Here is a 23,574-nt window from a genome sequence, read left to right as displayed (position 1 = left end):
AGATTCTCACCATGGGGCCAATTGGCAACAGTATGATAAATGGTGAAGAGATTGAGATTGTTGACAGTTTTTGTTTCCTTGGCTCCACAATCAACAATTTTGGTACCAGCAGCTAGAAAATCAAGAGAGAGATTACACTGGGAAAGTCATCTGTAAGGGACCACTCCAGAGGAATGAAGAGTAACGATGTCAGTCTGGAGACTAGGGTATTCCTGATCCAGGCCATAGTCTTCACAATTGCTTGCCATGTGTCAGAGAGGAGGACAATGTCTAGGAATGATAGAAAGAAAATTGATGTCTTTGAGCTGTGATGCTGGAGAAAAGTGCTGAATATACCATGGACTGCCAGGAGAACAAACAAGTCCATCCTAGAGAGGGTGAAGCCAGCTTGCTCCTTGGAGGCAAGAATCTGAGGATTTGTCTAACATACTTTGTGCATATTGCAAGGAGGGACTAGTCCGTGGAGAGGGACATCATGCTTGGAAGGATGAAAGGACAGAAAGAGGGAGACCTTTAATGAGATGGATTGATACAGTGACTAGGGTAATGAGAGTAGGTGTGTCAGAGACAGTGAGGTTGGCACAGGATAGTGCAGATTTCAAGGCTGTTGTACATAGGGTTACTATGAATTACAAGTGACTTGACAGCACATAAAAACAACAACAATTAATATTTTAAAATCCTCATAATCGGTAAGACAAAAATTATGAGTGAGTCAACTTAGGTCAGTAAGCAGCCAGTCATTTGTTTTAACATCCAGTAACCAGCAAACTCAGAACAAAGATGTGCAATCTCCTCCTGTGTAATTAACTATCCCTGAAAACCAGCTGGAGGGGTCAGCTATGCATCAGTTTTGACTCAACAGTACACAACAACAACAAGCAGACAGGATACATGGAGCCAGTGTGAACCTTAACCTGCAAAATCTCTCTGAACAGACACATAAGCAAAGGTGGAAGAGAGACTATCAGCCTTCTAGTAAACTCCTGATCTTGAGAAGTACTAATTTCCCGGCTGGTCTGACCATTCAGACAGGAGATGAGGGGATTCAGCTAGAAAGGGAAGTGTGCATGGAGAGCCTCTCTGAATCACAAAGTAAAAGTTTAAAAAACCCACAAAGAACGTGTTTTTCAATGCAACCTAACTTTGATTTGGGCTTAACCGTCCATTTTCAAAGCAAGGCTGGTTTTCGAATTGTCCACACGTGAGAGGAATAAAACATTACAAGGTCTCTATAGAGTCTGTTTTGTGTATGATCAATTAATCAGAGAGATGTAAGAACTAGCAAGGCCCATGCAGAGCTAAAGTTTTAAATTTGTTAACTGACTATTTAGATACCTGGCTGTCCCTCCAGTGGGGTCTTGTGGTAATCCAAAAGCAGGTGGCTCCATGGGAGAGTGTTGGGCAGTCACTACCCACAAAGATTTCTAGTCTCAAAAACTTCACTGAGGGTTGCAATAAGTCAGAATCCCTTCAACGGCAGTGAGCTCAGTTTTTAGATCTTGTGTGAAAAAGAGCACTGGTAGTACAAATGGTTAAGCTCAGTTGCGAACCAGAAAGTTGGCAGTTCAAACCCATCTAGGGATTTCTTGGGAGCAAAACCGAGTGATCTGCATCCTTAAACAGCAAAGAAAGCCCTAGATAACAAGTTAACGCTATCACATTGGGTCTTTATGAACTGGAATCAATTCAATAATTCCCAACAACAGCAGCAGGTCAGTATCAATAAATTAAAGTTCAAGAAATATTTTTACTTTACTTTTTAAAATTTTTCACTGAATGAGTGGAGTCAGTCATAGGACGACTCGTACTAAGCTGAATTTCTGCCTCTGGTCTTCACTTCATGGTTGACGTGATGCCCTTGTGTTAGTGATGGTACACTAGTCCTCTGCGTGATATTGACTCATTCATCCTAAATAGACAAGAAGAGCATTCATGATAGAAACTGGTTGGGTAGGTTTGTAAATGGAGATTATTTTCCACTGTAGAGACAATTAAATTGTAGGACTGAAATAGTGAACACTCAGCAAGCAAAGGAATATTAACAAAGGGTACCTACAGATGCATTAGGAGAGCACAGGTGGCCTAGTGGCAAGAAGCTGTGCTGTAATCCCAAAGGCACATGGCTCGAATCCACCAGCTGCTCCATGGGAGAAGAATGAACAATCTTCTCTCTTGCAATTAACTGCCTCTGAAAACCTATTGGAGGGTCAGCTATGGGTTCGTCTGACTTGAAGGTATACAACAACAACAACAACAATAGACGCACTGTTCAATAACATTTCTTAGGGTCTGTAAACCAGTAAGTCGAGAAGACATTAAGTGAAAGTAATAATAATAATAATAATATAATATTTCCTTTAACGTCTGGCATTAGATCTCACATGGAATTGTAGATAAGACTAGAAGAATGTCCCATTAATAATCTGAGTAAAGGTAAAAGCTAACTTCCTATTTTCAGGACAAGAAAAGCTATTTTATTTCTCTTTGTGTGCTTATTTCTTAAAAGATATATATTGGTTGGTTGTTTGTGTGCTTTTTTTAAATTTCTACTATGATATGAAAAGCATGGAGGTTAAGGGTAGCACATTTGAGAATGCAAACTCGTTTCCTGTCTATTTCATCTTGTGCTATTGGCATTAGCTCTGTCAATAATTCATGGTAAAGGAGGAAGTTGCCATGAAAGGTTACCCATTGTCAAGCTATGATCAATAGGCAACCACAGCGTGTGATGTATTATCAAGTTTCAGCCAGATTCACTTTCCCATGGATTTCAAAGAAGGTGTTAGTTATACTTGCTTTTTCTTACCTGAAAGGACACTTAATTGTTCATTAAACTTTCACTTCTGATTCTCAAATACCAGTTGGACTCAATTGTGTGATCTGGCAATGCGCTGCTAAGATTTGCTCCTATGTTTTCGTGTTGGTGTTTATATTAGAGCAAACAAAACTGTCACTTTGTTTTCCTATCTTGCTACATTGGGTCACTTTGTGCTACATGATATGATCTTAGACAATTCAATGCAAGGAGACACATGTCCCTTCGCATTGGCACTGTGAGGATTGCAGCTTTCTTTTCCCCTCTGGGAAAGAAAGCAGGTCAGGTGCCTAAAAGTAGCCACAGAAAGTTGGGTGTCATCACTATCCCTCTTCCTCCACAAAGATAAAGTGAAAATATGAAGGAAGAACAGCACTGGTTTCTTCCTAAAGTGATTTTAAAAAACCCAAACAGAAAAATACTAGCATTTAAGTTATTCATGTTTATTACATTGTAGAAGAACTCACTTGAGAAAAGCAAGACTATTATTTCTAAACACTTTCAAGCACATTCCTAATTTTGTATCATCCTGAAATTCCCATAAACATTTTCATTAATTAAAATTATCTCCTAAGGGATAATAAAAAAAACCACTAGGTATCACTTATTTTCTTTGTTTGATTTAGGAAGTGGACATATTTGATTTATTTCCTTTTCATTTTTTAGAGTTCTCAGTGAGACCTAGAAAACATTTTGATACCTACTCTCAAATATGAATTTCTTTCATTGTATGCTAGTTTATTTTTAATTTCGTCCATAGACTGATACAAAAAAATAATTTGGACATAAACTAATACGATATTTGTGATAAGAAGTATAGTCTTACAGGCAAAAGGGTTTACACATGGAAATACATTTAAGATATAAGGCTGATTACTTAGAAACAGTCTAGAACTTGTTTTGAAAAATATTAAGGAAGATGTATCATCAAGACAGAGGAAGAGGAGGGAGCAAAGTTACGGTGGAATAAATAAAAGCTATAATAAGTTAACTCTGAAATTCCTCTGGGTTTTTTGGTTTGGATTTTTTGTTGTTTTTGTTTGTTTTGTCTTCCTGCAAAGATCTGGCTTGTTGATTTTTGGGTGTTTTTGTTTTTGTGTTTTTTTGGTTTGTATGTTTTGTTTTGCTTTTTTTCTCACACCCTTAAACCTGCTTACCATCTAACCTCCTTATACCCCCTTACAACTTAAACCCTTTACATCTTCCCTGGTCATCTCATTGTTACTGCAATGAAAGTTACTGGGAATTTTAAAATCCACCAACTCAAAGGAGACGCTTGTGAAGTCACACATAAAGAAGATGCCATTTTTTTTCCGAGAAAGCCTCATGGCGGTGTATCTGCTAATTACTTGCTACATGTATCAATGCAAAGGAAAAAAGTCCTCTTTCTTGGTATGTTATTATTTGGAGAAGAAGCTGCTTATCAGATTTTCATACACTCTTTGAAAACTGATGGGTACTTTATCCATATTTCTTTAGGAACACAGGATGCAAAGGCTGGATAAAATACTTTCATGCTTCCCAATACAAACCTGAGAAGGCAATTAAACAGATGGTAACAATAAACTTAATCTGAACCCATCAGGGATGGAAGTCCCTTATTAAAACTTACAGACTGAAGGGAAGGGGAAAACACACAAAAGCCTGAATACTCTGGGGAGAGAGTTTTAGGAGCCTTTCTGTTTGCCTTGACCTCATGAGAAGAAATGAATCAGCCATTTAGGAACTGATTTTCTACTACCTCTGAAAGGGCAAGCTGAAGGTTTTCTCAGATTTAGAGGAATAGGAACGCAAAGTAGATCTTGTGACTGTGAAAGAATGCAACTGCTCCTTTGGATTGCCTTCCAAGCTGTGAATCTTAGAGGCACAATTTCTGTAACTGTATCTCAACCACTGCCACCTTCTCCTCCCCAAACACCAGTACCTCTCAGTCAAAGGCTTTATGCTAAAGCACAAAGTCATTGTCTCTTCCCTGTGGTCCCAGAGCAACTAGTCTGATTTTGGGAATGACACAAGAATTCTGAATCCTGTTAACTTACTCATCCCATTCTTGAGTCATATTAGAATTTGCTTTATTTCTCTTAACATTATCGATTTAACTTGGACTGGACATACAGAAAAGAAGCATTAAGAAAATCTTGTTATTTCAGGTTGTAGATCTATGTGGACATTTGTTAGCAACATGAGAGTGCATGTCCACACAAACCTACACACGTGTGTACATGGTGGTGTTCTTGTGTGCCTTCTAGTCAGAAGCAATTCATAGCTGACCCTTCAGTGAGTTGTAAGAGGCTACAGCTCACATGGGAGGAGCTTGTCTATCTTTCTTTCCTGAAGCCAATAGTGGATTTCAATCACCTGCCTTCGGATGGGCAGCACAACTCCTAACAGCTATGTTGTGGTGGTGGTGGTGTTGTTTACCGTTGGATCAGAACCAATGCATAGCTGACCCTCCAGCAGGTTTTCAGATGCAGCTATTCGCATGGGAGGAGATTGCCCATCCTTCTCCCGTGGAGCAGCTGGTGATCTCGAACCTCGTGTGCCTTTGGGATTGCAGCACAGCTTCTTGCCACTAGGCCACCAGAGCTCCCAGCTGAGTTACATGCACATATATATTTATGTACTATATATAATGTAAATATATTTATATACTACATATGTAAGTATGTATATACATATGGAGAATACTTACATATTTATGTGTGTATATATGTAATATATACATATCTATATATTATATATTTTCCCTCTCTCTCTCTACACACACACACACACACACACACTCACACACATTTGTAAAGATAGGGAAAGAATAGAGAGATAGAGGAAAGAAAAAAAAAAAAGAAGAGACCATGCATTATATGCAAACAAGAAAGGAAGGCACTAGTTACTATGGGAAATTAAAAACAGCTTTGGTGTCATCCACATGCAAAGGATGTTATTGTGCCATCACATTAGTCTTTATAACCTAGAGGATAAAGTCAGTCTGTGCTCAGACTCTCCAGCTATTTAAATTACCTTCTTACTGGGCTGATTCTTTGAGGGTGAACAGAGTGCCAACTAGGAGAAACATTCATTGTCCGTATAACAATGATGTTGACGGAATACTAGCAAGCAAAGGATAATGTTCAACATATGATCATGAGTACTTTTAGTTATAAGAATGATGCCTTAAAGAGTTGTTTTGTTTGTTTTTTTTTAATTGGGGCAAATATTAGAGTGAGGAAATGTACAAGGTAAAAACAAGCATCAAATTAATGGGAAACACCAGTTTGCAGATTGCATTTCTCCTATTTGGAGTGTATTTTCCCAGGAACTTTCAGTTTACGAGGTTCATACTTGGTGTCTATATAGAAAAGTGTCCTTTTATTCTAGTACAATTGTAGCCAAAAGGGCTCACATCACCTTCAAAGTTTGTTATAAAGTTCTCTTGATAATCTGGACTGTGGCTCAAAAGTTATTTTAAGGATGAAGAGTGTTATATGAATTAAATAGGAGATGCTGCAAATAATTTAGTGAAAAAGCATAGCTGATGCCATGTGGGGTATTGGGTAACCTTTTTTAATTAGTATGTACACTTTTAGATTACTGATTATGAACATCAGGGGACCTGAGATTTTGATTTATCAGTAATTCTCCTTTATGTCTCTGCTAAGAAGTGAAAATGAGACTTCTGGTTTTAACTGAGCATTTCAGATCGTGCACAGACTGGAGCAGAAGCAATTTCACCTGTAATCTCTAGTACTGCTCTGCCCCCTTGTGCTGCTGCAGTGAACTCAACGGAGAAAAGTCGGCCTTAATCTTTGTACATGAACTGCAGAAAAACCCTACTGTCACTTCTCACTTTTCTGGCAAGTTCAAGGTCAGTGTCTAGCTATTTTCAGCTCATCTCTTCTTGATCCATGCAGAGAAATGACAAGGTAACGTGATTCGGGGTCAGCTGTATTACAGGAACCGTTACATAAACGGAGAAAGTGAAAATCAATCCTAGCTGACAGTGACTTCAGGATAAGCAGCGCTCACTGGCTGCCGCTGTCAGCTCGCCTGCATCAAACACCGTGTGACTTCTGTCAGATCTTTTTAATAAAACGATATTCTCACTTTCAGCAACCTACATAAATATTCCACTTGAGCTGGAATCTGTAGGCTTCTTCAGCCCGCTGGAGTTGTCAACGCTCCCCATATTTGCTGGGTAATTTTCATGAGTGGGGTCTGTTATTGTGTGGCTTGTTATTGACCTGAGATGGAAGGTACTGCTGTGTAACCTGCCATTCATGTCAACTACAAGCAGTTTCCTTCTGACTGTGGCATTAAACTCACTACCACACACTCCGTCACTCTCAAATCTTCCTGTTAACTCTTCTCTCCTCTTTCTCAGTAATAGAACACCTTCATCAATCATCTCTTGTTGGACAATTAGGTTTCTTGCCCCTGTTTAGTTGTTATCATCTTTTTATCTCTCTATTTTCTGTTGGAACATTTCCCCCTAGTCCAGGATTAGAGCAGGATGTTTAACAAGATGCTCCAAATTCGCAGCCTTCCCACTGGCAGCACCTGATATGTCAGTTTAGGGGAGGCGTTCTTTTCTCCCACCCACCTTGTGCTCCCTTGAAACAGTGAGGCAGGAGCTGTACTTGATGGAGGAAAAATTTACCATAATATTAGTTGTCAGTAAATTCAAAGACGGAACTCCTAAAGCTATAAAATGGATTAGAAGCAATTTAAAAAAGAATTAACAAACTAGAGTAAGAGTATACTGTCAACAAACAAATGCTCCATCATAGGACTGTAATTTGGAATTTTAATTACCCCTCTGCTTCGGTAACAAAACAATGTCTGAACTGGCAGCGATTTGAATCTCTCACAGGTCATTGAGCATTCTAGTTAATTACTCTATGAATAGCCTGTTTTTCTCCCCTCTGGAAACACGTTTCTAATGGCAGTCAAGGTCTGACAAATGTGTCATCTACATAATTAGCTAGGAAGCAACACAAAACATTAAACATGCTTTGTGCCGACAACTATCAAAACATTTCATTTGTTGTCAATTATTCATTACTTTGTAGGTTCTGAAGGGGTTGTTATTATGGAAATAAGTCCAGATGCTAACAAGGTTAGAGTTTTGGATTCAAATTAGTAATCAGAGGACTAACTTTTAAAAAAATGTATCTCATGTACATTCAGCGCCATGTTCAATCAGTAGGAGATTATAAACAAATTTAGCTTTGCTCGAGTTAAAATGGAATGCACAGACACACATGCGGATATGAGAACCCTGGCTCTGTCTTTGAAGCAGAGAACCTACACTGGTGTAATAAACTTTCTGAACCTTTGGCAAGTCCAATTTATGCTCGGTAAACAGAGTTAAAGATTTTCACAGCGTGGGATGACACAGGATGGCAAGAACAAGGAAAGGAATCTCTGGTGGCATTTTGAATTGTCTACTCCCCCCCTGGGGCATATTGTGTAAAACTAAAAAGTCTAGGCAATAAACTTTGTTGTCTGTTGTCAAGCATTCTTGCAAACTGCATCAAATTAGTTACTTTTTATAGCCCATGAATTTCAAATATTGCTTCTGTTGTATGATCTCTGAAATCTCTTCTTTTATTATCACTTTAATATTGTATATAAAACCAACTCTTGTCTTGAAAGCAGTACTTCTAATGTGCATAGGAGATACATAAAGATCTCTCAATAAAATTGACCTCTCAGTGGTAAGGAAAATTGTAGTGGAAGACACGTTATTGCATAGTCATATCTGAGTCTTGGATCTACTAAGAGTCTCACTCCACTGTCCTCCAGCTCTTCCTTATAAATGAAAATGGCTTACAAATGTCATCCACAATAGTCCAATAAAGATTAGGAACAAAACAGTGTCCTTACATTGATGAGATAAGGGGGATTTAACTTCAGAATGAAGTGTAGAAAAATAGTTCATAACGCTTGGGTTTGATTCAGAAAAAAATACAACAAAAAACAAAACACAATTCAAGTTGTGTATGTGTGTGTAGAATGAAATTGAGGTGATCAGGTTCTTTTTTATATAATATTTGATTAGATGCCTGTACTATGAAGCTAGATAAAGAAGACAAGAAAGAAAACAAATCTCATCAAGAGAGATCAAGAAGACCCCTTATCTACAGGGTGTGCAAAATAAGTCAGGAAATAATTCTACCCTGAGTGCTGAGAATGCCAGTTAATAAAAAAAGATCAGCCACTCGCAAAGAGAAAATAATTGTCTGTATCTACATCTTTCAAAGCAAAGAGGCAACCACATCTTACACTAAATAGGACACATTAAAATAAGCCTTAATAATCTTTATGCAGAAAGAAACTAATCCATTTTCAGATCATACGATCCACAGCAATAAAAAGAAATCATCAAACTAAAAACAATTTTAGAAATGGCTGCAGACTCTCATTTAATTAACATGCAACAGATCATATATTTATGAGGAAGTCAAAATATTTAGGAAGTCTATAATCCTGTAAGCCTTAATGTGGTATAAAAACAACAAATAAATGCAAAGTGTTACTGTTACACATGCCTGCCTGATCAATGGTTTTCACATATTGATCTATAAATGGAGTTGACAGTCTGTGTTGGCTGCACATTTTCCAAGCAGCGCTATTTTTGTACAAAACCAATACGGGCAATTACCTTTGTTTGAGATGCCAAGTCTTATCAATTCAATGTGATTTAGTGTCATTTTAATTAAATATCAGGATCCACTTCAGGACAATTTATACAAACAAAGCCTCAAACCTAACTATAAGCTTGATTTGAAGTAAACATGGACAAGCTCTACAAGCTCACAATATTTCACAGAAACTCAGCTAAACAGAAGGCTTATATTTTTAGCAGCAATTTTTATGTCTGCCTTTTTGGCTAGCCACAACTTTGGCAAGTATCCTATAATCACAGAAGTAAGAAACAAAAGAAAATTGTTTCCTCTTTTTCCCTGATAATGTATTAAAAAGAAAAATGAACCAACACAGTCTGTTAATGGAAGCAAAAACACTCTTGTATGCTAACATTAAGGCATGGTGTGACCTAGGTCTTTACTTGAACACCAGGAAAAAGATATGTCCCAATTCAAGACAGCCATGAATGAAGCAATGCACTTCTGTGGGGTTTGCAAGATGGAAACTGAATATTCATATATGGTGCTGTTCACGACATCAGCATTAAATGTTGCCCATTGCTCTCAATTGCTGAATCCAATCTCTGCAGTTTACTGATTTAGGCAATTTAAACTTTCATTAATATCTAGTCTAAACTGTCTAGTTGGGTAGAGCATCCTTCTTATAAATAACATCAAAACCACATTAAACCTTCTGCATTAAATATTTGCTGGTTTACACATTAGCCTTTTTAACCTTTAAAGAGGCACATTTTACTCACCCCCATTTATTCACACTAAGCCAGCTGCTCCTCTGGTTAGCACACTGGAGTAAATAAGCCACCCACCATTAAGAGATCTCTCTAGTGTTTGGGATGAGACGACAAATCACAGCCCCAAGAGTATTTCTTCATCTCCAAGCAAAGGTCTCTATATCTTTACTGTCAATGGGTAATTTTCTTGCTAACTACATCTCCCCAAGTCTAAACTTCCCACCTCTACCATATTTTTTTTCTTGCTATGTCTCTAGGAGCCTAAACTTCCCACCTCTACAATATTTCCCATATAGCACAGCAACCTCTTGTATTTTAAGAAGAATTTAGTTTTATTAAACAAATAAAAATATTTTTTGGTGTTTAAAGTAAATAGTGCATACCATCAATGAAATTCTTCTGGAATATCGGTACTTGCTTTACTGTATACTTTCTCTATGGCATTTAGAAAATGAGAATATTTCATGTGACAAGTAAATTTGCTTGTGCACCCATAGTTTAGCAGCAAAAATACATGTTTATATTAAAATTTCAGAATACTCTTCTATTCAAAGTACCAAGGAAAGAAAAGAGGTTATTATGGTATGTTGTTGTTGTGTGTCAATGAGTTGCAGCCAACTCATAGCTGACCCTGCTGCAGGCTTCTAGAGGCAGTTAATCCAAAGGGGGGAGATTGACTCATAGTTGACCCTCCAGGAGGCTTCCAGAAGCAGTTAATCCCAAGGGAAGAGACCGACTCATAGCTGACCCTCCAGCAGGCTTCCAGAGGAAGTCAATGACACTGAAGGAGTTTGTCCATCCTTCTCCCAATGAGCAGCTAGTGGATTCCAACCTCCTGCCTTTGGAATTTCAGTATAGCTTCTTATCATTAGGCCATCAGAGATCCATAATACAGACAGGATCATTTTATACTGTGTGCCAAGTTCAAAGCTATGTTAAAGCATTTTAATTGGAGCAAAAGAAAATACTGTAATTTATAAGTTAATGACAAATTTATATAGTAGATTCAACCCCAGAATGCTATCATTTTTATAATGACTGAGTGAATTTTGTAATGAATTAAATAACTGCTAATGGAATTATAAGTAGCATTAATATATATTATACTAAGTTAAGATTACAGTCATCTAATAGTTATAGTAATGAACACGTAGTAAGCTATACAATATATATTAACTAGCATGCATAATATGAACATATGGTCTCTAAATACTCTTAAATTTTTTTTCATAGATTAAATGTGCTTCTGTTACAACACAAGCGGTGTAAAGGTGAACAAGTGCACACAGCTTCAATACACATCTCCTCGTTCTTCTCACAAGTTCAAACTCTCCCCCTTGACCTTGCCCACCGCAGCTTATGAAAAATCAAATTCTTCGTTTAGCTCCAGTAGAAAACTTTAACAGGCTTGTTTGAATAAATATGCCAAAATACTTTACATTCTGTCAGTATCTAGTCAGAAAATTGTGCATGGAAAAAAGAGATGAAAAGAACTGAGACAGAAAGAAAATTAGTGCCATGGCAAGCTTTCAATCCAGTGTCTCAGAGCCAAGTTTTCTCGGTGAAATGACATATCCTCACCAAAATACCCCTTTTATATAATTATGCGCTGAGCACACATCACGAAAAGTAACTTTTATTTTTGTTCCTTATCGAGGAATACATATTGCCCAGGCTAAGAATGCGGAAACAAAAGCTGGGATAATTATAGCCAATTTAACTTTGGAAAACTCTTTATTCTCTCACAGTCCAGGATACAACCCCCCAAACTAAAGTTATGTAACAAGGTAATATCAACAATGAGAAACTGCATGATAAAATCCTGCCCAAAAGTGAAAAATGCTAATTTTGTCTCATTTAGCAGCTGGATACAGAAATGCTCATTAGTTTTAAGAGGGTTAATCCTTTTAACTTTTGCATATTGATATGCCAATTATGCCTAATTGTACAAGAGGCATCAGTCAAGGTAATAGTGCATAAACACATGAAAGTTATTAAGTACATCCCAACATGTAATAAAGTAGGTGTTAATTGGTAGCTGAGTTCTGCGGGCTATTGAGGTGGATAATTCATTGAGAGATGGATCACTTGTAATTTCTCTCCATAATTCCTTTTGCAGTCTCATGCTGTGATGTTTTCATGCTTGTCAAAAACAACTGCGGCATAGTGCCTTTTGTTAAACACAGCCAATAAAATATGTTAGGCATCATTAAATATACTTAACTTTTAAACTTTTTCAAAGGTACAGTTCTTACTTGATAATACATTATCGAGATTCCAATAATTTAACCACTCTCTCAAGTTCATAGTTGAGAAACATTTTAGCTGGTTTAAAGAGCAAAGGAGTGGGGTCCTGGGGGTGGGGGGAGCAAAGGCAGCTTAGCAGTGCCATACCTCCCAGCAGACAATACTTTTAAATGAGAGAGGAAGAGAAAATGAATCTCTCATTAGTTACCTTATCTAAGGAAGCATTTCTCTCTCACAGTATATAATCACTAGCTTCCTAATGCTAAATTTGTCTGTGACACCTGAAGAAAGAATGATTAAAAGCATGTCTTATGTTTCTGAGATTGCTCATGGGTTGATCTTGCAGTGGAAATTTGAGGGTTTTTTTTAAAAAAAAGAAAATAAATATCACCAGTAGCATACTACTCAGCAAGTTTATCTCATTTAATAACTCAGTTAGGGAGCTGAATATTTCATAGGCCCCTACCATATTAACTGAACACTCAATTAATAGCTCACATGTTTCTGCAGAGTGGCTGGGACTCGCAGCCTGTCCCCAGCTAACCTATTTCTCGCTCTTGCTCTCACTGCGAGAAACAAAATAGATGTGGGGTCCAAAAGAGTGGCTAACATTGCATAAATAATTTTGTAACATCCTATGGCCTCAGCTGCAAGTTACCACCATTATGGAAGAAAATTAACCAAAGGAGACTCATCGCAATCAGTGTGTTTAGTGGCTCAGGATGCGTGCAGGGGGCAGGGACGCAATTGGCAATAGAGTTCATCTCTAACTATTTTATTTCAAATCTTCCTAATGACACATTATCGAGACAAAATGGCTTCCTCTCCAAGCCTTAAATAGCCACAACTACTTCCATCACTGAAGCCTATCCAAATCAAACCTTAATTTCCAGTCTCATCTATTTACTAGAAAATTTTGAGGATGAGATTTTTCTCTCTCTCTTTTTTTTAATTTTATTTTTAAGGATTTTTGTTTCCCACTCTAGTCTTAGCTAATTTTAGCCTCTGGCTTTTCAAAGTGATGCACTGGATTTGGAAGTACAAACACCACATGCTAGCATAACCTCATTATTTTTATGACACTGAAGCATGATAGTGGAGGCCCTTAAAATGAGTCAAAGGTGCTCTTCAGTCAAGCTCCAAATCCACTTTATCACTCTGGATTAAGCCCAGCTCGTCTCTTGCAACTGGGGATATTATTATGACTATAAGTAGGCAAGATAAAATACAACACAAAAATAGTTTTCTCATGCACGTTAGGAAAACAAATAAAACAAGGCTAATTAATGTCTGTGTTTTGCTCCCCCACCCCACCCCGCCCCCCAACCCAACATTCTGTACAATAGGAAACTTTGGGTATTTGACTTACAGGCTCAGTGACCTTCCCAATATCAGTGAGGATCATGGATTTACTTTGGCTTAGTCTGTCATGGCGGCTGTTGGCATTTTTTATTCTCATTTGCACAGCCCCTGTGCCTTGGCAGGTGGAACTCAGTGGCTCTAAAGAGGTATCAGAATTTGTAGATTTCTGCATAGTGAACTGTTATCCTGTTAAAATAGAAAAACACATTGTTATGCCAAATAGCTACTTTTACACGAAATAAAAGCACCTCTTGGTGGAGAATACATATTTATCAGACATTAAAATACAAAACTTAAATAAATATAAGTCAATGAATAATGAGATAATTAAGTTGTGGTTATTTTATTCATTAGGGTCTTTATATGGACAGCACCATACATGACAGATGACTTCGAATATTGGTAGGGAGCACATTTGTAATCTGGATAATCCTAATCTCAATAAAAAAACTATTATTTGGCATCACTGAGCTGTTGCTTCTCCCCTGACACTAACACCAGTGTCTGGTTTTGGTGAATAAAAATATATATGCTAACATTTAAATATAAAAGAGTAGACTGGCATCAGAATGAAAAAGGCTCCATTGTCTATCAGATATGTCTCAGCCTCCTTACCACTGTGCTCTCTGCTTTCTTCCACCTTCACTCAGTATATCCACAGGGGGGAAATTAAAATTCCTTTGTCCACTGCTTCCTGCCAACCGAGGCATGTTTGATAGCTTGGTTGGACATATATTTATAAGGAATATGAAGAAAGACAAAATCGACACAGTTCATTCATTTGTTTCTTTTTACACAAACAGTAAGAGTTCAACAAAAAAATCAAACATGAGAAAATTTTAAAGGGACAACACTAAGTAAAAATAATATGGAAAGAGAACCAATCAAATTAAACTGTGGCAGTGTCAATAGGTGACCTGAGAAAGCTCTTGCTATCCATATTATTTTTTTCGACTGCAGTTCCTCATGAACTCCTCAAATGAACATATCGTTCAACTCATGAAAGCTTGTATATCTGTAATACACACATAGTAGTTAATTTTATAGAGGTAGACACTTGTAGAGGTGGCTAGAAGTCTTATCTTCATAGCTGACCCAGACATGTATATACAAAATTGTCCAAAATTATGAACAGTCAGAGAAAAGAACTAATCTAAACCTAAAAATAAGTTGTACTCTACAACAGAAACTGCATTAGTATGGCATATTCTTAAACAACGGGACTAGAGTCATTATAAGTTCCAGTTAGATAGACATTAAGTAGAAAAGAAAGAAACTTTTTATTTTTTTTATTTTTTTTTCTCAGGGAGGAGTGATAGGGAATGGCAAGGGACACACTGACAAAGGAGATTAATCAGAACTGGCTTTGACAAGCACTGTGGCAATTGGACAATTAAAACAGACTTTGGGGGGGGGAAGAAGAACAAACTGGGGATGAGGGTGGAGAAAACAGTGCAACAATGAATGAATGAAAACCCACAATCTCTGTAAATGTTCATTACAACTAATAAAATTTAATTTAAAAAAAAAGAAACTTTTTAATAAGCAGAAAAGTGTTACTTCATAATTGGCATCTTAAAGCAATCAATACCAAAGTCAAAAGAAAGCTTTTTTTTTTTTTTTTTTTTTTATTATTTTGTGTGCGTGTACCGTCAAATCAGATCTGACTGGTACAGGAGGATATTGCGCCTCCTTCTCCGGCAGAGCATCTGGTGGATTCGAACCGTGTTCCTCTGGGATTGCAGTGCAGCTTCTTGCCACTAGGCCACCAGAGCTCCCCAGCTTTTTTAATTTTTACTATATTTAATATTTTAAATATTACTATGTTTTAAAATATTTACAATGAGGCCTACTGGTTTTACAAAAACTCTAAAGGTATACATTAAACTCTTTTTATAGAGGGAAAAAAACTGAGGATATGAGAGATTAATAAATTTGTCCAAGGTGTGAGAGAGAAAAAGGTAGTAGATATTTTATTACTGAAATTGAAACCTTGATATCTTATTGCTATGTGTCTTCCAGTGATCATGAGTCGTAGTGATGCTAGGAACAAGGATTCTGAGCCTCACCTCTATCCTGTGCCATCTTCATCATCTCTGACAAATTGTTACAGTCACAGTGTCAATCCATCTCATTGAAGGTTTTCCTGTCTTACATTGAAGCTTCAACCTTTTCAACCATGATGCCTTTTCTCCTAGGACTGTCCTTACAACATACCTTAAGTATATGAGATGGAGTTTCACCAACTTTGCCACCAATGAGCACTCGGTTTCCCTTTCTCCTGGACAGACTTGTTTGCTCTCTTGGCAGTCTCTGGGATATATAATACTGTCCACAACTCAAAAGCATTGATTTTTCTTCTGTCATCCTTAATAACTGTCCAGTTTTCAGATGTATAGCAAGTAATGAAAAAGTCTATGTCTTGGATAGGCACATAACTACAACATGGCTTGGATCTCGTGAGTCTTAGCCTTTGAACTGTCATTGTTACTCTTCAGTACCCTGGTTCATTGACAGAATAAAATAGTACTCAACAAAAAAGAGAAGCGACTACTAATAGATGCAAACAAATCCATCATGAAGAGTGGAAAAAATCCAGGAAAAGAAAATGTACATATTGAAATAGTTTTACCTATATAAAATTATGTTGCTGTTGATTGCCTTTCCATAACTATTGTTGTTTCTCTAAGTTCATAGAGCTCCCACAGGCATGCGGCTTAGGAAGAGGATGTCATTCTTGCTTCCAAACCTCTTTTACAACTGGGAGCTCCACATTGGGAGACCATTATGTTATTCGATACCCCAGTGGCACAAGGTTCAGAATCATAGCAAACCCAGATTACCTTAGTACAGTAAATTGACAAAGAGTGATGTACAGAGTAGAAGAATGTTCCTCCAAATATAATAACACTAGTCTCACTTATCAGGGGTTAAGTGTTATAGAGTTGAGTATGACTCATAGTGACTCTATGAAAAAAAGACCTGAACTCTGTTCTCTAACATAATTTCTGTATGATTTTAGAGTGTATAGATTATAGACAATGAAAATAAACCTAAATTGCTAGTAAACCAATCAATAGAATCCTACAGATAAGGTGAAGGGAAGAGTGAATTTCACTGAGTACAAGAAAACCTTTGGAGACGATTGGTATATTCATCATCTTGATCATGGTGATGATTTCACAGACATATAGATATATTAAAAATAATCAAACTTCATTTTAAATATATGTACTTTATTGAACTTCAGTTATACTCCAAGACATTGTTTACAGAAAAGACATTTTAGCAATTCTTTAAGCAATGTATTTTACTTTTTAATCACCTATGGAAAGATGTTACACCATATTGAATCTAGTAAATAGTGCAGAAATAAATTACTCACTCGCTAACTTATTGCTATCCAGTCAGACAGAGCTGACTCACGGCTGATTCTTCAGTGGGTTTGGGGGAGGCTATAAATCACATGAGAGGAAATTTTCTACTTTTCTCCTGAGGAGCGCATTCAAAGTCTCACGTTCATGGTTAATTAGTTTTAATTGGAAGAGCCCAAGATGGCATCTAAGATGAGGTGGAGTTTATCTTTCAGTAAGGCTTTTTTTCTAGCCACTGAACTTGAATTTGCCATGATATGGCCAGAGATATAAGACTAGGACATGTTAGCCTTCCCACCAGGGGACTGATTGTGCATCTTACTACTCCACAAAGGGATTGTCCAATCTCACCATTCTATAAAGGAATAGGCTAGTCTTGCAAAAAACTTGAGTAATGCCAGCAGCAGAGAATACCTCTGTTACCACAAGCAGAGAAGTAGGCATTCTTGTACCAGCTGGACTTACAGCGGTAGCAGTCATGGCTGAAGCAGAGAAACCACAGAATAAACATGAGATGAGACTGTTACACACCCTCCACCCCACCCATCATGACAGACCCTCAGTTAAGCTAAAAACCCTTGCCTTAATTTGTTGGACAACTAACTGAAGAGTGGGGTGAGTCAATACTGGCAGGACTGAGAATTTTGTTAACACTGATCTAAAGCTGTGAGGCTTGAGGATGAAGTGCCTGTGTGTACATTTCAGAAGCTTTTCTGACTGTATTTTCCTACTCATTTGGATTTTAACTTTTTACTTTGCCAACATGGTTCTCTACAATCTGTGAGCTATCACAATAGATTTTGAACCCAGAAAAACATTAATAACCATGCTAAAATGAGGTTCAGAAACATGGGGGACTTGTGTAACCTTATAGGAATTAGTTTTATGTTGTCGATGCTAGTCACAGTGATAGTTACCCATTGTGAAGTGGGTAAAGGTCAGACATGGCCACTACCTGACTTTTACTCTTTCGACACAGGCAACATTGTCTCTGATGGTCATTTGTGATCTTTACAACTCAATTTCATCATTGGAGAAAATTGATGGTAAGTGATAGGTGTAGCAAAGATAACTGCTCTTTGAACTGTAAGAGTAACTTTGTAAAAAAAAAAAAGGAATACAATTTTTATTTTATACCGGTTTACTTGCAAAGTTCATATACATTGTTTTTCACACTGGATCTCTCCCATTTCCCTTACTCACCTCTCCCTTCACCCATCAAATTTGTGACACTATGATTAATGCTTCGCTCCACCCCACCCATCCTTACCCCTCACAACCCTCCCCTTGAATCCTCATACACATTCTACGAAAATGGTCTTATACAGTATTTGTCTTTATGGGACTGAGTTAGTTTACTTAGCATAATGCTCTCCAGTCCCTCCCAAGTTAGGTAGTGATTTACAAACTCATTGCTGCTGCATGCTGTATAGTATTCCACCATGTGAATGTACCTTAATTTCTCAAGCCATTCAATTGTGATTGGATATTTGGGCTGTTTCCATGTTCTTGCAATGGTGAATAACCCTCCTGTGAACATTGGTGTACAAGTCTGTGTGACTCAGTTCTCATTTTCTTGAGTTATATTCAAAACAGTGGAGTGGCTGGGTCATATGGAATTTCTATGTTCAGCTTTTTAAAGAAATGCCAAACTGCCTTGCAGAGCGGTTGGACTGTTTTACAATCCCACCAACAATGTATAAAAGTGCCTATCTCTCTCAATCTTCTCCAACATTTATTATTTGCTGTCCTGTTAAACTTTGCCACTGCTCCTGGGGTAAGATGGTATTGTGGTATCTATATGCATCTCTCTTATTGACAGTGATTTTTAAGCATCCCTTCATGTGACAGACACATAATTTTGAGTTGACAGTACAACTCCCTATAGATTGCACCATCAGAATCCCCTGATGACATATATATAAGCAAAATACATTCTAGGTTATTATATAACTGCTTTTTTAAAGTGTAAATATAACCGCTTATAAATGATAGAGCATAAATTATTATCCCTCCATAAATCACTAGTCCAATATGGGATAATGAACATAATTTGTATTGCATCCTAAATATTTTTCAGATATTATTCAACTCATTTTTTTTGTTGTTGCTATGTTCTGTAAATTCAAAACCCAATTAATAACTGGCCCTCTAGCAATTTTTTAAAGCATACATTGCACAGAAGGAAATTGTCCATCCTTCTCCCACAGAACAGTGGGTGGGGATTAGAATTACCTGCCTTTAGGTTGGTAACTCCTTACTCACTAAGTCACCAGAGCTCCCTTAATTGTTTTTCTTAATACAGTAAAAGGGATAATTTAAAAAAAACACAGAGAATTTTTGACACCTGTGATGGTTATTATCCACTGCAGAGATGACTCCTGGCTCAGGGTGACCATGCACACAGTGGAGAAAAAGACTGTCTATTTTTGTGCTAACCTCATGATTGGGTACAGCTCTTCTTAAAGGCATGCATTTTTGCAAGGAATATTTCCATAAATGAAACAGATAAAAGCAGGGATACAAATACAAGGACAGGAAACTCTGGTGACCTAGTGGCAAGATGCTGTGCTACAATCCCAAAGGCACATGGTTCAAATCCACCAGGTACTCTACTGGAGAAGGAGGGGCAATCTCCTCTGGTTCCAGTTGGAGCTGATTCAGTGGTACACAAGAGAAAAAATAGTCAAGGATTTTCATGTCATAATGAAGATCTCAAATTTAGGATCAATTAATCAGTTTTATTGTTAAGAGTGCAAAGTGACCTCTAGAGCAACAGTCTCTCTGATGGGCATTTTGTGGTCTTTACAAATTAGTTTTATATATGGAGTAAACTGACAGTGAAATACAGAGGTAACAAATGACCTGTAGAAAATTTGTCATTGGGGTGATAATAAGCATATTGCTGTTGGTGTGTGCTTTCAAGTTGGAACCAACCCATAGCTGACCCTCCAGGAGGTTTTCAGAGGCAGTAAATTACACAAGAGAATAAAGAAGAGATAGCCCATTCTTCTCCTGCAAAGAAGGTAGTGGTTTTGAACCACATGCCTTTGGGATTACATTGCAGTTTCTTAACACTAGGCCACCACGACTCCTCCAGTGGCATAGATCAATAGTAATTAACTATATTGTTGTTGTTGCTATATGCCTTCAAGTCACTTGTGACTCTTAGTGACTCTATGTACAGCAGCTTTGAATACTGTACTATACTGAGCCAATATCACTGTCTCTGACACACCTGTCCCCATTACCCCAGTTACTGTATCAACCCATCTCATCCAGAGTGTTCCTCTCCTACAGTCTTTCCACCCTTCAAAGTATGTATGTACGTATATATGTATATATGTATATCACAACCCTGCTCGCTGAAACTGAGGAGGACCTCATGCACTTACTGCAGGGGGTCAAGGACTGCAGCCTTCAATATGGACAGAGGCTCAATGTCAAGAAGACAAAAATTCTCACCACTGGACCAATCGGTAGCATCAGGATGGATGGTGAAGAGATTGAGATTGTTCACAGCTTCAGTTTGCTCGGCTCCACGGTCAACACTCTTGGCACCAGTAGCCAGGAAATCACAAAACGTATTGCGATGGGAAAGTCTGCTATTAGGGACCTCTCTAAAGTACTCAAGAACAATGGTGTCTCTCTGGAAACTAAGGTGCGCCTGATACAGGCCATGGTTTTTGCAATCACTTTTTATGCATCAGAGAGTTGGACAATGACTAGGGAGGATAGAAGGAGAATTGACGCCTTTGAGCTGTGGTGTTGGAGAAGAGTACTGAATGTACCATGGACTGCCAAGAAAACAAATAGATTCATCTTAGAGAGGGTTAAACCAGGCTGCTCCTTGGAGGCAAGTATTCTGGGGCTTCACCTGACATACTTTGGACATGTTGTAAGGAGAGACAGGTCTTTAGAGAGGGACATCATGCTGGGCAGAGTAGAGGGACAGCGCAGGAGAGGAAGACCCTCTATGAGGTGGATTGATTCAGTGTCTGGGGTAATCGGGATGGGTGTGTCAGAGGCAATAAGATCGGCACAGAATAGAGCAGGGTTTAGGGCTGTTGTACATAGAGTCGCTATGAGTCGCAAACGACTTGACGGCACATAACAACAACAACAACAACATGTATATATACATAGTTGTTGTTGTTATGTGCCATTGAGTCAGTTGGGATTCATAGTGACCCTATGTACAACAGCCCTAAACTCTGCTGTCTTGTGACAATCTCACTGTCTCCCACACACTCATCCAATTACCCCAGTCACCGAATCAATCTATCTCCTAGAGAGCCTTCCCCTCCTGTGCCCTCCACCCTCCCAAGCACGATGTCCTTCTCCAAGGACTGGTCCCTCCTTACGATATGACCAAAGTATGTCAGATGAAGTCTAGGAATCCTTGTCTCCAAGGAGCAGCCTGGTTTAGGGATTTTGAACATTTCTTCCTGTGCTTGTTAGCCATCTGAATGTCGTCTTCGGTGAAATGCCTGCTCATATCCTGTGCCTATTTTTCTATTGGATTATTTACCTTTATCTTGTTGTGGTGCTGGATCCCAGGGTGAATCTGTTTGTTTTCTTAGCGGGCCATGGTACCCTCAATACTCTTCTCCAACACCAAAACTCAAAGGCATCAATTCTCCTTCTATCCTCTCTAGTCACTGTCCAACTCTCTGATGCATAACAAGTGATTGCAAAGACCATGGCCTATATTAGAGGCACCTGAGTCTCCAGAGAGACACCGTTGTTCTTCAATACTTTAGAGAGGCCCCTAACAGCAGACTGTCCCATGGCAATACGTCTTTTAATTTCCTGGATGCTGGTGCCAAGAGTGTTTACTGTGGAGCCAAGCAAACTAAAGCTGTGAACAATCCTTCACCATCCAGCACCACAACAAGATAAAGGTAAATAATCCAATAGAAAAATGGGCACAGGATATGAACAGGCACTTCACCGAAGACGACATTCAGATGGCTAACAAGCACATGAAGAAATGTTCAAAATCCCTTGGAGGCAAGGATTCTGAGACTTCATCTGACATACATTGGTCATGTCATAAGGAGGGTAAAACAATGAAAGAATTTTTCTTTTACTTTTCCAAGAGGGTAGTGTTCTGGGGGGGAGCTTTGGGAGGGGAGAAATGTTCAACAATGAATGAATGGAAACCTAAAGCCTCTGTAAATTTTTACTGAAGTTAATAACAAATTTAAATTTAAAAAAAAATTAAGTTAGAGTAAGGATGGCAATGGATTATAACTTCTCATGCTAATAACATTATATTGTGGCATGGAGGAAGAATAGTAGAAATGTATCCACATTTACAATATTCTTCTTACCAAAACAGTTTATGGAAAATAGGAACTGCACTGGAACATGTATCTCTGGATTGGAAATTATCATATTGTTAATATTTCTAGCCTTAAGCTTAAAAGATCATAACGTTCAAAATTATTTGTTATTTCTTTAAATTTTTCTCTCATTTAACAACTGGGATATAGAGGGAAGAGAAAAGACCAGAGAATAGCCAAAATTATAGGGGCAGCTATTGCTGCCAGTCTTACTCATAAACAGTGCCACCCAAAGGTAATAAAGGAGGTCAGAATTGCTTCCACTGCGGAAAGCTGGTCCACTTCAGTAGACAGTGTCACAGACGAGAGCCACAGATAGGCAAGGGAGTAGAGAGGAAGCTCCCACTCACTTGCTTTAAGTGTGGATCTGAAGTACACTTGGCCAACGGGGGCCCACATCAGGTCCTTGTGGCTGACAGGACTGACAGGTCCCAGCTCCCAGTTGCAAACAAAGGAGGACGCTTCAACAATTTAGATCCTCCCAGAAGAGCTGTGGGTGAGCATTAACATTACTGGTAAGTATATTCGTTTTCGCCTGGACACAAGGGACAACTATTTGGTCCTAAAAGACTTCTGAGGTCCTAACTCTTCTCACTATTTCTTAGTTGTTGGAATTGACGGAAAACCTCATAAGTAGTTCCTTACTTTACCTCTGCCTTGCATGCTGTCTTTGGAGCTGTAAAACAACCCAGTGGTAGATGGAATTTGCTCCAGGACTTAAGAACAATAAATGACATAGTTGAGCCTCTATATCTTGTGGTTCCTAAACTTTATGCTATAATAGACAAAGTGCTAGTAAATAGGCCTTTTATTGTAAGAACTACCCTCCCTCTGTCACTTGATTTGTGCCACTATTAGAACCTCTACTCGGAATACTATTGCTTTCTAATTTTTGACTCATGTACTTTTAACTTGTTAGTTAAATTTGTGTCTTCAAGGCTGCAACAGTTCCATGATACATCTTCAAGGATACGAACATGTATGGCTAAGCACAACTGATAACAGTGCATCTAAATTCCAAAATCAATC

The 23,574-nt window shown here is 38.1% G+C and overlaps 1 protein-coding gene across 2 annotated transcripts in view; it reads right to left on the bottom strand.

Annotated features, from left to right (window-relative positions):
* Nucleotides 1-23,574, bottom strand: part of ARHGAP15 (Rho GTPase activating protein 15) — a 948,827-nt gene that overhangs the window by 885,043 nt on the left and 40,210 nt on the right. The window contains exon 2 of one of the 2 annotated variants that reach the window (XM_006880749.1): nucleotides 13,831-14,009. In XM_006880749.1, the coding sequence (XP_006880811.1) occupies nucleotides 13,831-13,995 (165 nt within the window). In that variant the 5' untranslated portion in view covers nucleotides 13,996-14,009. Of the gene's footprint in view, nucleotides 1-13,830; nucleotides 14,010-23,574 lie in introns of those variants that run through there. The other variant, XM_006880750.1, reaches the window with a different exon arrangement.

The sequence above is a fragment of the Elephantulus edwardii genome, unplaced genomic scaffold, assembly GCF_000299155.1.
Source record: "Elephantulus edwardii isolate Elephantulus edwardi_28Jun2011 unplaced genomic scaffold, EleEdw1.0 scaffold00010, whole genome shotgun sequence".
In the NCBI taxonomy this organism is placed as follows: domain Eukaryota; kingdom Metazoa; phylum Chordata; class Mammalia; order Macroscelidea; family Macroscelididae; genus Elephantulus; species Elephantulus edwardii.
This window is presented reverse-complemented; position numbering and strand designations above follow the sequence as displayed.